This window comes from Sinocyclocheilus grahami, unplaced genomic scaffold (assembly GCF_001515645.1).
Source record: "Sinocyclocheilus grahami isolate Dianchi unplaced genomic scaffold, SAMN03320097.WGS_v1.1 scaffold1377.1, whole genome shotgun sequence".
NCBI classification, from domain to species: Eukaryota; Metazoa; Chordata; class Actinopteri; order Cypriniformes; family Cyprinidae; genus Sinocyclocheilus; species Sinocyclocheilus grahami.
The window spans coordinates 32,668-48,878 of NW_015506556.1; the positions used below are offsets into that span (position 1 = coordinate 32,668).

At 37.5% G+C, this 16,211-nt stretch overlaps 1 protein-coding gene across 1 annotated transcript in view; it reads right to left on the minus strand.

Annotated features, from left to right (window-relative positions):
* LOC107569735 (guanine nucleotide exchange factor VAV3-like) overlaps window positions 1-16,211 on the minus strand; it is a gene marked incomplete at its 3' end in the record, with an annotated part of 45,126 nt that overhangs the window by 17,857 nt on the left and 11,058 nt on the right. Inside the window, exons 3-13 of the mRNA XM_016255885.1 lie at window positions 10,829-10,887; window positions 10,663-10,728; window positions 10,141-10,243; window positions 9,752-9,844; window positions 9,540-9,608; window positions 9,333-9,436; window positions 6,646-6,745; window positions 6,363-6,458; window positions 2,275-2,343; window positions 212-298; window positions 29-114 (exon numbers count right to left, since the gene is read on the minus strand). Coding sequence (XP_016111371.1) covers window positions 29-114; window positions 212-298; window positions 2,275-2,343; window positions 6,363-6,458; window positions 6,646-6,745; window positions 9,333-9,436; window positions 9,540-9,608; window positions 9,752-9,844; window positions 10,141-10,243; window positions 10,663-10,728; window positions 10,829-10,887 — 932 coding nt within the window. The remainder of the gene's footprint in view (window positions 1-28; window positions 115-211; window positions 299-2,274; window positions 2,344-6,362; window positions 6,459-6,645; window positions 6,746-9,332; window positions 9,437-9,539; window positions 9,609-9,751; window positions 9,845-10,140; window positions 10,244-10,662; window positions 10,729-10,828; window positions 10,888-16,211) is intronic.

A 16,211-nucleotide genomic window follows, 5' to 3' on the forward strand; every position in this document is an offset into this window, starting at 1 on the left:
CAGTAAAAGATTTTGCCTTAAGCCTCACCTGTCCTGTCTGCGCTTGTCCACATTTGACACCAAACGGACTTCACCGTCACCCTTCGGTCTTCCATAAGAAAGTAAGCACTGGTTCTGTGAAGGGACATTCATGGGCAGACAGGAAAACAATAATGACATGAGTAAACTATTCTTTTTAAAGCAGAGGTAATGTTTATTATGTACAACTTACCAAATTCTCAATGGATCTCTGATACTGATCAATCTCCCTCAGAGTCTCAACGTCTCTTTTCACCTCATTTACATACTGGGCTAAGTCCTGTTTAATGAAGGAAAAGAAAACGGACCTCGATTCATGCACATATCATATATATACTAATCAGCAGCCATTACTCTAGTCTTCATTGTCACAAGATCCTTTAGAAATCATTCTAATATGCTGATTTGCTGCTCAAGAAATATTTTATTATTATCAAGGTTGAAAATAGTTGTGCTGCATAATACACTATATTGCCAAAAAGTATTGGAACACCCCCTTCTAACGAACAGGTTTGACTACTTTAGTCATTTCCATGAGTACAAATCTTAATGTTTAAGGATATAATGATATTCTAGGGAATTGTGTGCTTCTAATTTTATAGCAACAGTTTGGAAAGCACCCCTTTCTATTCTAACATGACAATGCCTCTGTGTATAAAGCAAGGTTAAAAAAAATGATTGATTCAGTCAGTGTGAATTCGACTGGTCTGGTCTTAATCCCAGCTGAACACCTCTGGTGTGACTTTAAATGTTTTGGAAGTGCTTGGAAATGAAGGGGGTGTCCCAATACTTTTGGCAACATAGTGCATTTTGGTGGAAACCATGACACTTTTTTTCAGGATAGTTTAATGAATAGAAAATTCATTATTCATTCAAATTCAAAAGAACAGCATGTGTGTGTGTGTGTGTGTGTGTGTGTGTAATAATTCCAATTCTGCTTGGCAACATAGTGCATTTTGGTGGAAACCATGACACTTTTTTTTTCAGGATAGTTTAATGAATAGAAAATTCATTATTCATTCAAATTCAAAAGAACAGCATGTGTGTGTGTGTGTGTGTGTGTGTGTGTGTGTAATAATTCCAATTCTGCACTATATTTCTATGTTACTAATCAGATTAGTAAATGTGTGACATTGATCATATGGCTTGTTCACCAACATGCTTATTACAAAAAATATATATATATATTCAAATCATGCTGGACAACAAGCTCATCAGGTTTCAGGGCTTTAAAGCAAAAGAGAGACAAACCAAATACTAAAAGACATTATAAAATTCATGTTCTTTTCATGAAAAACTGTTCTCAAATGATGCTGATAATACAGTATAATTAGTAGGCTAATAAATGAATTATGAAATAAATGAAAACATCACGTTTTGAATGAAAAAATATATCCAGTATTTCTCTCTCTACAGGAAATTATTTCATTTCATCAGCGAGTACAAACATCTCCAAATACTGAAAGAGGCCTTTCAAAGGACCCCACTGGGATGACGTGGATCTCGGCTGATTTCCATTTTAAAAGGCAGCCTCTGCTCAAACACTCACTTATGAGTCTAAATTAAACACACCATTTTACAGGCAGGCAGGTAGATGAGTTCAGTCCCTGTCTGAGCAACTCTCACAGCTCCCATCCGGCTAAACCAATCAACATTGAGATGATAATTCCAACAAATTAAATCACCACAGGCCTCTGTTCCATTACGGTGTCTCACATAGCCATTAATCTGCTTTCCACCTACTCTGCCAGTGAGACTGAAACGAGCAGTTGACATCACTTCACATACTAGAATCTCATCAATATTAAAGAAAACATTACCAAGTATATGCAGGGATGATCTTATACTGATGGCACATGCTAAAGAGAAATCATGGCTGGTAATGATGAGAGTTTTGTGGCTTTTAGTCTATATGTGTTAACGTTGAGGCCATGTAGTGTAGTCCTGAACACTGACAAAACTGCAAAGTACTTCTTAAAATCTACATACGACCTGCAACCAGCTAGCAAGTAGCCATTCGTGGTTCATGAATGCGACAAAATGAAAGCCTATTGGTTACTTTTAAAGGGAAAAGCTCTGCCAAACATTCAGGTTCGGTATGGAAATACATCAAGCAGGGAATAAAATTGCACTTGTAAAGACATTTATTTAATGTTTTTTTTGAGCATTTAATAATCTCTAATAATGTCTAACAATCTTTAAATCTGTATTTTCTGAAAGATTTTGCTGTAGGTTCCATAAGAAATCTATACTTACTTTCATGGCATCAAGGGCTAATCGTAGGTTGCTCTTTTCTGTGCTGTCGTTAGTATATTTCACCAATTCCTATATTAAAAAATGAGAAAAAAATGAGTTGAATTCACCTCTTTTAAGATGAGCATGTTTTTCATTTTTTTTAAATATCGTGATGCTGTGATGATATTGTCCAGATATCACAAATTAGAAGAAAAAAAAATCCTCATTAAAACAGTGAAATTCTTGAAATGAAAGAAGTAGTTTGGCATAGTATTTTATTATTTTTTATTAGAAAACAATGAATTAGAAATAGACCTACGCACATGACATGTGAGGAAAATAGACATATCACACATTTTATTCATTCTTAACATCATTTTGGGTAAATCATGGCCATGTTGTAATAATAAGTTCCCTCGTTTTGGTTTAGTTTGCGGCCACAATATCTTGTTCTCACGTGTCTCACGTGTGTGGCTCTGTACAAAAGTGCTTAACTTATTAATATTTCAAATAAACTGAAATTAAATATTTTTGTGCAAATGTAAAAAAGTTTTTGAAAACTATTTAAAGCATATTTCTAAGATTTTAAAGTTTAGTTAAAGTTTCTAGATATTTTGAATAATTTATCCTTTTCTTTCTTTATCATGATCACACATATATGTCTTTGAAAATAAGTTCATTCCCTGTTCTGTCATGAAATGAAGACCCAACATCATCATGAAAACTCCGAAGAGTCAAGACTAGACTGCTTCACTAAAAACTTCTGAAAACCCCAGGTACAGAACAGAGTGACCACAGTGCCAAGTTTCCAATGAGCACGCCAGGTCAGTTTTGAGGGAATGCCGGACAATTTGATTTGAACCAGATTTATTCCACGATATGGAGAAGAACGTCAACAGAACCTTTCGAGATCCACGCTATAACATAACTAATTAACTTGATAAACAAATCTGGCCTTTGGATTTGTGCACAAACAGACTCGTGAGCACACAAACACGCTGGGAGAGAAATGGTGTTGTTCCAAGTGTGAAATCTGTGCAGCTCATCCGAAACATGCATTTGTTTTCAGAGTGCAATCGAATGCTGCTGGAGAGAGACAAACAGCCCAATCGCAGCGAGTAAACAAGGTGATTAGAAAGTTCAGCACTCTTTCCAGATTTACATTCTGACCCAGACCACTGCTGTGACTTTGATGGAAGCTCAAGCATGTGTGTTTGGGAATGTGTGTGTGAGGACGTGCACCTAGACTCAGGTGTGCGTATATTCCTAAATGTATTGGAAGTATAACACGGAGCAGGAGCTTATGGAGACCCAATTACCTACCTTACGGATGAATGAGATTTCAGTGTTCGTCCCCGTAGCTCTACCAGTAAATCCTGCCCCTTTCACACATTCATCTGTATTTCTGTCACAAAACTCACTGATAGTGGTGATCTGTATTATTATTTTTTTTTATCTACGCTGTCTTTTTGCAAATTATGAAATCTGATTCATTTGTGCTGACAGTGTAGTCAGTATCTACCCTAGTAGCCATAGTGATGACTTACGCATAAGCACAAAGGCAAGAAATGCAAGACAAAGAGAGGACTGAAAACAACATAACATAAATGACATAAGTGTCAGACTGTATTTACAACATTTACACAATAGTAAATATGCAGTGTCAAAAGCTCCTCTATTGTTCGCACATTTCTCATTCAAAATATGCTGAGTGCCACATAGAAGAAATGTGTTACGTTACAATCGCATCACATCATACATCACGAAAAACTACATGAAATATGATCTGAACCAACAGTGAAACTATTTTTCAAAAGTACAAATTTAATCAGATCAGGATTATCTTAGTTAGTTACAACTAAAAACAACAAAACATTTTTGTTACTTGAAATAAAATATGAAATGAACTGAAATAAAATAAAAACTTTTGAATACAATTAATAAAAACCATATAGACATATATTTAAAACAAATGAACAATTAAAAAATGTTAAAAATATATATTTTGAATTAGTATCATTGAGTATCATACTAAAATAATTTAGTATCTCAGTGATACTAAAATAAAACTGCATCAGATATGAAACAACATATTTATGTAGTTCATACTGGGTTTGTAAAAATTAGATTTCATGTGATTTGGAGGCTCTATTATATAAACAACTGCAAACATGCACATATAAAGAAAAAAAATCAAATATGCTACAATAGGATATTAAAAAGTATGTTTGCGTCATTCCAGAGAAAGTGGACACAATGTGCTTGAGAACAGGACTGCATGGGGCAGAGTGTCAGATACACTGCCACCTGTCCCTGCTTTTGTTTTTGTGTGTGTGGGAGGGGGGGCGGGGGGGGGGGGGGATCAGCCTGGCAGGTGTGTGGCGACACACGTCTCTAACACTTGTCCACTCACTTCTGTTCTCATGCCATCTCTGTCCTGTGGTGAAGGACCTCTCGCATACAAAGACTAGTGTAGTAACTGTGATGATTATATTATTCTATACTACATATAGATATGCCGTCTCCACATTTAACTTAATAAATGTCACTTGGCTTATTAGGAAACATGGTATTAAATTAAACATGTAAATTAACAGTAAAATCATCTAGAAAGACATATATCTCATATAATCTCATATAAGATTGCTAACTATTGGTAATATTTTTATATGGTTAGTGATCAAGTTAAGCAGTCTAATATATACATATTAAATTTGTTTTTGTTACACAATTCTTTAAAATGTTCAACTTAGAACATTTATTTTGCTTTTGTATTTGTTTTCTGGCATAGTATGGTTGAGTAGATTTGTTTGGTCATAGCACCTCTGGTGGTCATTTTAGGAAAAGTATTTCAAAGGTTATCAGCAGATATAACCTACTAAAATTTACAAATTACTGTAAATTAACAGTAAAATCATCTAGAAAGACATATATCTCATATAATCTCATATAAGATTGCTAACTATTGGTAATATTTTTATATGGTTAGTGATCAAGTTAAGCAGTCTAATATATACATATTAAATTAGTTTTTGTTACACAATTCTTTAAAATGTTCAACTTAGAACATTTATTTTGCTTTTGTATTTGTTTTCTGGCATAGTATGGTTGAGTAGATTTGTTTGGTCATAGCACCTCTGGTGGTCATTTTAGGAAAAGTATTTCAAAGGTTATCAGCAGATATAACCTACTAAAATTTACAAATAATTTTTGTAACACAAAACAATATATTTTGAAAGTCAGAAAGGTCTAAACACCATTGGGCCTCGGTGAATTTCGTTACATGGAGAAATGATAATAAAAAATTATACATAAAGGTGTATAAATTATTTAAAATTTTGGGTGAACTTTCCCTTTAAAATATGTCCATACACCAAGATACAGACTCACTTTCAGTTCTAAATCTAGTTTGGATGGAAATTAAATCCACCAGGTACATTGATCTTGCTCAATTCCAAGGAAAGAGAGGAAAAAAATATTTTATTCTAGACCATTCTGTTCAATACGGTTCAAATGTATGCTGCTGCTGGTGCTGCTGGAGGGTTTGAGAGACTGACTTCAAAGTTGATCAGATTTCAGACTTCAGAATCAACCCTATCCTGCCAGATTTCATAATGTCACTATTTAACAGTATTTATACCTCATAAAGTAAGTCACTCATTGGCTGTCAGTTTGCAAAACATTGCAAAAAAGTTCCCAATGGATAAAATCAAGTCTCTCTTACATTTATTTGGATACCCATGTAATACTCAGAAATTATGGATGTAAAACGGGTTGTGACTACAGTTTCACGTTGACTTTAATATAATGACCTCTTGTATTGATTTGAACAAGCTGTACTTCATCTGAAAACAGGAGAGTAAAACTTTCCTACAGCAGTGAGAAATTCTTAAGTTCACGTAGTGTTGTGGTCATAAAATAAGAGAAAACTAGCCAGACATCTCCCCCATGTGGTAAATATCAGTAGGACAATCAAACAGGGCCATTCTGACAGTACTGTATTCAGAAAAGCTCATCAAAAATTGTGATATGCATTGCTCTAGTGTTAATTCAAAGTGTTAAAAGAGGACAATATATATATAATGCTAATAGCGTGTATGTAACTGTACCTGAAGCAGTAGTGGGTATTTTAGCACTCGCTGCATGGGAACCACAAGCAAGTCTCTCAAAGTGAATTTCCCATTGTTGGCTCTCTTCGAACATTCCTGCAACACAAAATAAACTGAATCTGGAAAACAGAAGGCTCTACAAAACCTTGAAAAGAAAATGATTGTTTAGTGATTTGGTTATGGGAAAAGCACATTCTAAACAAAATTATCTTTTCTGGGTCAGGATTATAAAATGAGAATGAAATATTGTAATTATGACAGAAAATCAAACTGTGTTTTGAACCTCTAGTTTCAGTCGAACGCCCTCTTTTTCCTTACAGATGAAGTCTAACAGAGAAATGGCTGATTCTACATGACTGCAGTATTTTCCATAAAGCAGAAGCCTAAAGCAGACAGGGTAAATGTTAGCAAAAACACACACACACACATCAGCCGTGCTTAGTAATATCATTCTAGAAATATTAAATATTAACTAGGCCCGCAGAGATTCAATGAAAGCTCTGCAGATTTCCACAAAATTTGATTCTAAACAGATTTCGACATCTGTCACCCCCCACACATTTAATTAATTTTTCCTCAATATAATTTCTTTTTTTGAACACTGAACATTTCACATAAAATGTACTAAATAAATAAATAAGAAAAATATATGTAATAAGAATAAATAAAAAATAAATAAGAAAAATAAATGTAATTGGATGCAAATGTGTGAGTGTGTGTGTGTGTGTGTGTGTGTGTGTGTGTGTGTGTGTACAGTATATATATATGTATTCATACCCCTTAGTTTTTTTCATGTTTTGTTATGTTGCTGCCTTATATTAAATTGCTTTACTCAAAAAAAAAAAAAAAAAAATAAATATATGTGTATGTGTATGTGTGTGTGTGTGTGTGTGTGTGTGTGTGTGTGTGTGTGTGTGTGTGTGTGTACAGTATATATATATGTATTCATACCCCTTAGTTTTTTTCATGTTTTGTTATGTTGCTGCCTTATATTAAATTGCTTTACTCTTTTCCCCACATCATTCTACACTCCATACACCACAATGGCAAAGCAAAAAACAGGTTTTTAACATCTTTGCAAATATATAAAAAATAAAAACTTAAACGATTCCATTGCATAAGTATTCAAACCCTTATCTGGGACAGTTGAAATTTAGCTTAGGAGCATTCATATTGCTTGCAGTGTTGTTACTACACTTCAAGTGAAGTTAACCTGTGGCAAATTCAATTGAATGGATATGATTTGGAATGGCACACAAATCTTAATAAAAGGTCTAACAGCTGAAAATGCATATCAGAGCAAAAACCAAGCCCTGAGGTCAAACGAACTGCCTGTAGAGCTCAGAAACAGGTTTGCGTCAAGCCACACATCTGGGGAAGAGTTCAGAAAAAATTCTGCTTAATTGAAGGTTCATGTAACCTTCATTATCCATAATGGAAGACGTTTGAAACAACTAGAACTCTTCCTAGAGCTGGCCTCCTGGCCAAACTGAGCAATTGATGAAGAAGGGCCTTGTCTAGACTGGTGACCAAGAAGCTGATGGTCACTCTAGTTGAGCTTCATGATCATATGTGGAGATTGGAGAAATCTACAGAAGGACAAACATCACTGCAACACTCCACCAATCTGGGATTTATGGCGGTGTGGCCTGACTCAATATTCTCTTCAGTGAAGACACATGAAAACACACTTGGAATTTGCAAAAAAAATAATCTAAAAGGACCCTTAGACTGTGAGAAACAATATTTTCTGGTCAGATGAACCTCAATTCTAAGCATCATGTTTGAAGGAAACCAGGCACTGCTCATCACCTGAAGAGTACCATCCCAAAAGTAAGATGTGCTGGTAGCAGCCTCATGCTGTGGGGCTGTTTTTCAGCGGCAGGGACTGAGGGACTCGTCAGAGAAAAGCTCAATGCACCAAAATATTGAGATAGCCTTAATGAAAACCCAGTCCAAAGCATTCAGAACCTCAGACTGGGCAGAAGGTTCACCTTCCAACAGGACAATGACCCTAAGCACACAGCAAGAGTGGCTTATAGACAACTCTGTGAATGTCCTTGAGTGGCCCAGCCAGAGCCTGAGCTTGAACAAATATTTCTGGAGAAACCTGAAAATGTGCATCTGCCCCCATCCAGCCTGACAGAGCTTGAGAGGTGAAGAGGCGAGGAGAAGAATGGCAGATAATTGCCAAAAGCTGATGAGCAAAGCTTGTCACATCAAACAAAAAAGACTTGAGGCTGTTAAGGTGCTTCAGCTAAGTACTGAGTTATATAAGTGAATACTTATGCAATGTACTTATTTCAGTTTTTTATTTTTAATACATTTACAAAGTTGTGACAGTTCTGTTTTTGCTTTGTCATTATGGTGTATGGATTTTAGATCGTTGTGGGAAAACAAAGTAATTTAAAGCAGTTTAACATAAGGCAGCAACATTACAAAACGTGAAATAAATGAATAAATAAATATAAATATACATATATATATATATCAATAAATGAAAAATACTTTTGCAAGGCACTGTATATATATATATATATATATATATATATATAGTATAGTATGATATATATAACATAGTTGTATATAGCAGGGGTGGCGAACTCCGGCCCTGCAGAGTTCAGCTCCAACCCTAATAAAAACTCACCTGCCTGTAGCTTCCTAGTAACCCTTCAGACTTTGATTAGCTTGTTCAGGTGTGTTTGATTAGGGTTAAACCAAAACTCTGCAGGGCTGCGGCTCTCCAGAACTGACATTTGCCACCCCTGGTATATAGTATATAATCTATATTTCTTTTACTTAAAAATAAAAAATTATAACAAGTCTTACACAGTTTTGCTTCTCAAGTAACTTTTTTTACTTGTTATTTTTTTATTTACTATTTACTTGTTATTCTCTATTTATTAATTGTATCTTGTTTTAGGAATGTTTAGATGTTTTTACTGGAAAATAACATATATACAGTAGTACCTGTCTTTGTAAATAATGAAGATTTGGTGGAGGTTTTCTGCATTTTTATTTTGAACGGAGTCTTGAATCTCAGCTAATAGGTTTTTGTGAACTTTAACCAGGTCCTGTGAAGCACAAATATACATATAAACAATTTAAATTTGTCGAAAATGTCAGACAAAATTTAAAACAAAAAAATGTAGAAACATTGTGGTCAGCTTTACTCACTGGTATATTGATGAAAATCTTGTCAATTTCTGTTGCTGAGATGAATTTTATCAGTGGAATCATAAAGTACTGTTATGACAGAAATAAAAGTTTTTTTTAGCTCCATGTTGGAAAGTTATATCCTACCTTGTGTGGCAACAGCGGAGCAGCTGTCCATCACTATGTGAAGCACGTTATGATAAAACTCTCCATCCTGCGAATGTGAATCTCACCTTCTCAATGGTCTCCAGGGTCTCAGTGTATTTGGCTTCCGTCTGTTTGATCTCTAGAAGACAGCAGCTTCTGATATCCACCTCGGCCTGTTTCTGTCAACACAACTCACTTATTCAGACTACAGCCAGCCATCCAAAAAACAGCTTCAAAAACACAACCTAATAAAGTTTTAAAGGGTCACAATGCAACCCATCCAGTTTAAAGATACAAGTTTTTTCTGTTTTGTTTTTTTGGTGCTTTTCGTGTTTACAGTGAATTTACTCATAGAGATACTTACGAAAAAGCGACCATATTTCGGGTAGGAGAAGGAGTAGGTGTTTTACAAAGAAAATCAACACTTTGATGCATTTGGAGAGTGTGTGTGTGTGGTATTGAGTCATTTGAGTACCGCTTGAGACGCAGCAGCCTCTGTCCTCATCAGATCCTCATACACCTCTCCTCCTTCCACATCTCCATACACAGGGTCATAAATATCTTCCTCCAGCTCCTCACTGTTCACACAAACATATTCAGGTTAGGACTTCAAAATTGCTATAAAAATATGAACACAATATGATTGCACAACAGTCAAAACTCTCAGACTTTGCGACTACTGGTTTTTAAATGTAATAGATCAGTGCACTGCTGTATGTATGGGTCTATTTCTACAGAAAATTCCAGTGTAACTTCCTGTTTTGACAACTTACTATTCATCATCCATTCACATTCCTCCCACACAACGCCTAAGTAGGTTATAGATCTCATATAATACTGAAAATATGAATTGTTCTTCCGAAACAAAACATGAATATATTATATATACGTGGGTGACTAAAACCACAAGTGCTAATGAGTTTCAGTCAAAAAATAATATCTCATTGCTTCCGATCAAAACAACTGCCCAATTAGGTTAAGAGAGCTTCATACTTACTCAATCAGATCTGCCAAGTGGATATATATGTCTTCATTTTCAGTGCTTTCCTCTGTGGGAAATGACCTGTGAAATAGGTACAGAATTCTTTGTTTTAGCTCAGAGAATAAGATGATTTTTAATGTGTACAACTGATTATTTTCTTGCATTATAAATGCAAACTCACCTGATTCCTTTCTGTTGTGCAAAAGGCGTATGAGAGAGTTTTGATAGGGTGTCAATGACCTGGAAAGACACAAGCAAGTTGTTAGTTTTCAAATTACTGTAGAAATGTGTGTCGGCCAGTTTCAGTGTTTGGTCTATCTACAGTATAGACCTTTAGCTTATCTGTAGTCATTGTGTTTTTCAGCATGTTTCTCCAGTCTTTTGAGTCAAATATGTATTACGTACTTATGAAAACAAACTGTTCAGAACATCCTCTCCAAGTAAAAAAAGACCAATTAGTAAAAAAAGCCAGCCAAGCAGCCTGTTTTAAAAGATGTCAGATGGCAACATTTGGACATACTGTAAGAACATTTATTTTTACTTTTAACAAGATCGTTGATCATTTTTGTCTGACCTTCACAGTGTTTGTCCCATTTTAAATAGTTTTGTGATGCAAGTTGGTGGAATTTCTGTTGATTTAATACATAAAAAAACCTGCAGCTCTAGGAAAACGCAGCAAAACGAGAACACTTTTGAGTTTTAAAGCGAGTTTTAAAATGTGAGTTTTAAAGGTACAAAATATTAATTGTAAGAGTTGGTGAGATGGCAGAAAACATGCTTACTTTATATTTACTTATTTTGGTTAATAAATATATACACATATTATATATATATGATATGTTGCAAACAGTGAATCTCAATGAAATATAATTTTGAAATAGAAAACGTATTTAGTTTCAACCCCTTATATACCAAAATACTGTACATTTCTAAATGTATTTCCGGGGCAAGAAAATAAATTTCCTTACAGTTGCCTACATTTATGCTAAATACAAATGTGGATGGCCTAATAGAGATCAAAACTAGATTTATAATGATTTATGTTTAATATTTATTATAGCAATATTGCATATATGAGTATGTTCCTTGCTGAACTTTTTTCAAATGTGTTATATGTTCACACGTGTTATAGACAACAAATCAAGTTTTTGTTCACATGTGACACACACACACACACAGTTAATGTCAAAGAGTTCAATTTTGGTCTCATCTGACCACACCACTTTCTCCCCAAGCCTTCTCTGAATCATTAAGATGTTCATTGGCAAACTTTAAACGGGCATGTATATGTGCCTTCTTGAGTAGTGGGACCTTGCAGTAGAGACCTGCACCCTCGGGGCCCAACGCAACAGGGTGCGGCGCGGAACAACTCTTGATGGGTGAGGCGAGAAGAGACTCGTATGTGTGCGGGATGCAGGAGAATAAAATGATTCGCGGGACTCCCGCAAAATAGAAATTATCTAAACATAAAATGTCTAAAACATATAAAGTTATTTATGTGTTGCACAAAAGCAAAAAGAACAACTAATAACAATCAAATTATTATCACACGCAAGCTAGGCAGAGTTTCTATTTATAACACGTGATTAAAGTGTTGCGCAATGTAGCCAATCACAGACTCAGTTGTTGATTTCTGGAACGCAATGGCCAATCAGAGGTGATTAAGTTAGAATCTACTCACCGCAGTGCTGAAATTACGTGCTCACGAATCCTCTCATTTTAACACACGAAGTGTATACATTGTGAAAGATTAATTGTGCATATGTTCATTTTGTTATAACAGAGCTTTATGAGATCGCGATGAACTGAGATGTCATCTTTTAGTGATAATAAAGAAAGCGCTGCTTGCATTCTGCCATGCCAAACCATGCACGCAGCTGCCCATGCTTGCTTTTCAATTAAAAATAACACTGGTTTGTGAATGTTGATGCTTAGCCTAAATAACAAATATTTTATCGGGAGCATTTATACTGGGATGTTGTGGATCTAAGGAGATGATACAGAACCATTTGATGTAAATTTATTTTGCGGGCGGGAGCAGAACAAAACATGAATGTCGCGGGCGGGAGCGAGCCCAGATAAGATATTTTTCTGTGGGAGCGGGCGGGCGTGGGACAGAAACTGAAAAATCCGTCCCGCGCATGTCTCTGCCTTGCGGGTGCTACAGGATTTCAGTCCATTGCGGCGTAGTGTGTTACCAATGGTTTGCTTGGTGACTGTGGTCCCAACTGCCTTAAGATCATTAACAAGCTCCTCCTGGGAAGTTCTGGGCTGATCCCTCACCTTTTCCATGATCATCCTTATCCCATGAGGCGAGATTCTTGCACGGAGCTCCAGACTGAGGCCGATTGATGTATATTTTGTATTTCTTCCATTTCCGAATAATCGCACCTATCTCACCAAGCTTCTTGCTGATGGTCTTGTAGCCCATTCCAGCCTTGTGCAGATCTACAATCTTATCTCTGACATTCTTTGACAGCTCTTTGGTCTTGCCCATGGTGGTGGGAGAGGTTGGAATGGAAGATACAGATTCTGTGGACAGGTGTGTGCACTTGGATGGGTTAAATGCAGAGCACAAATTCCAAGTATGGGACACCATACTTGGCCACACATCACGTCCTTTCTTTTTCCTTTCCTTAAAGTGACAGGACTAATCCGTGTTCCACATGGGCACACAACCAGTCTGAGTGAGCCAGAATTCTTGCTGGTTGGTAGGGGATCAAATGAAATGCAAATCAATCTCTAACCTTTATATTTTATATATAATATAATATAATGCGATGGCGCCGCAGACGGCAGCCTCAGTGTTTGGCTCTCCAGTGTTTGTACTGTTTTTGTTAGTTTTTCCTGATTTTTGTTTCTCAAACACGTTCAGTTTTACCAGGGATGAGTTCCTGAACATTCGGCAGAACACACCACACAATTTTCTACCGGATTTCGTTTTTTCGGGCGTTTTGCTGAACGTTGTAGTTGGTGGAGCAGACGGGGGAAGCGAGTCGGCGTGCTCGTGAAGCTCAGGAAGCGCAGATTCAGAACGGCGCTGCCTAGCATCCATCTGGCGAATCTCCGCTCTCTACCCAATAAAACAGACAAACTTCTTCTGCTCTCCTGGACAAATAAGGATTTTTCACACTCTGCTGCTCTGTGTTTCACGGAAACCTGGCTGAATGACGCCATCCCGGACAGCGCGCTACAACTGCCTGGCTTTCAGCTGTTTAGAGCAGACCGCGACGCAGAATCAACGGGGGGAAAACGCGCAGCGGCGGGACAAGCTTTTACATCAATGAAAGGTGGTGTACAGATGTTACAGTGTTAAAGAAGATGTGCTGTTCCGAACTAGAAGCACTTTTCATTAACTGTAAGCCGTTCTATTCGCCGCGGGAGTTTCAATTGTTCATTCTTGTGAGTATTTACATTCCTCCGCAAGCGCACGTGAGCTCAGCTTTACAGAAACTCGCTGATCAGATCACAGAGACAGAGCAACAACACCCGTTTTAATCATTCTCGGGGACTTTAATAAAGCAAATCTTTCCCGTGAACTGCCAAAATACAGACAGCATGTTACATGTCCCACCAGAGACAGTAATATACTGGACCATTGTTACTCCACAATAAAGGATGCATATCGCTCGGTCCCCAGAGCAGCTGTAGGACTCTCTGACCACTGCCTCGTTCATCTTATACCGACTTACAGGCATAAACTTAAATCTGCTAAACATGTAGTAAAGTCTGTAAAGAGATGGACCAACAAAACAGAGCAGGCATTACAAGCCTGTTTCGACTGCACTGTAGCGGATCAGCTCATGGGGAAATATGAATAATTAACCATAACTAGTTATAATTAACTATTCATATTTTAGATCCACTGTAGATATTTAGCTGACCACTCAGGGTCAACCGTCTTGTCAATTCTAAGAATGTTAATTTCCTGGTTAAAGGCTAGAACACCGATTTTCTGCCAATGAGCCTGCATCAGTGTGGCAAGGCCTGAAAGACATCACCAACTACAATACACCATCCCCCAGCACTGAGGCCAATCAGCCTGCTTCAAACGCTCCACCATCAACCCCATCCCAAAGAAACCCAAGATAACAGGACTTAATGACTACAGACCTGTGGCCCTAACGTCTGTGGTCATGAAGTAATTTGAGAGGTTGGTGTTGGCTTATCTGAAGGACATTACTGGACCCTTCCTTGACCCCCTGCAGTTTGCTTACCGAGCAAACAGGTCCGTGGATGATGCAGTCAATATGGGACTGCACTTCATCCTGCAACATCTGGACAAAACAGGGACTTATGTGAGGATCCTGTTTGTGGACTTTAGCTCCGCTTTCAACACCATCATCCCAACACTCCTCCAGATCAAACTAACCCAGCTCTCTGTCCCTAGCTCTATCTGTAAATGGATCACCAGCTTTCTGACAGATAGGCAACAGCTAGTGAGAATTGGTAAATTCACATCCAACAGCCGCACCACCAGCACTGGCGCCCCTCAGGGTTGTGTCCTCTCCCCACTGCTCTTCTCCCTCTACACCAATGACTGCACCTCTAAAGACCCCTCTGTCAAGCTCCTGAAGTATGCAGATGACACTACAGTCATCGGTCTCATCAAGGATGGAGACGAGTCTGCTTACAGACAGGAGGTTAAAGAGCTGGCTGTCTGGTGCAGTCTTAACAACCTGGAGCTGAACACCCTCAAAACAGTGGAGATGATCGTGGACTTCAGGAGGAACCCCCCTACACTCCCCCCCCTCACCATCATGGACAGCACTGTGACTGCAGTGGAGTCATTCAGGTTCCTGGGCACCACCATCTCTCAGGACCTGAAGTGGGACACTCACATTGACTCCATTGTTAAAAAGGCCCAGCAGAGGTTGTACTTCCTTCGCCAGCTGAGGAAATTCAACCTGCCACAGGAGCTGCTGAAACAGTTCTACTCAGCCGTCATCGAGTCTGTTCTGTGCACTTCAATAACTGTCTGGTTTGGTTCAGCTACAAAATCAGACATCAGAAGACTACAGAGAACGGTTCGGACTGCTGAAAGGATTATTGGTGCCCCCCTGCCTACCCTCCAAGAACTGTATACATCCAGAGTGAGGAAAAGGGCTCAGAAAATCACTCTGGATCCATCACATCCAAGCCATCTCCTTTTTGAACTTTTGCCATCTGGTCGGCGTTACAGAGCACCGAATACCAGGACAGCCAGGCACAAGAACAGTTTCTTTCCCCAGGCAATCTACCTCATGAACAGTTAATGTTCTCCCATTGTGCAATTAAAGTACAGTATGTGCAATAACCTTATAATTATTTATCACCCTAAACCCTAGTACATCCCTACAACTTATTTTATTTTATTATATTCCTATTCCATCTATAGCACACCTGTACATACAATTTATTCTTTTTTTTTGTGGTTTATATTTATGCATGTGTATTTTATTCACATCTCACTTTTATTATCTGTGTGTTGTTGTTGTCTCAGTGTACTGGAAGCTTGTGACACTATAACAAATTCCTTGTATGTGCAAACATACTTGGCAATAAAGCTCTTTCTGATTCTGAAA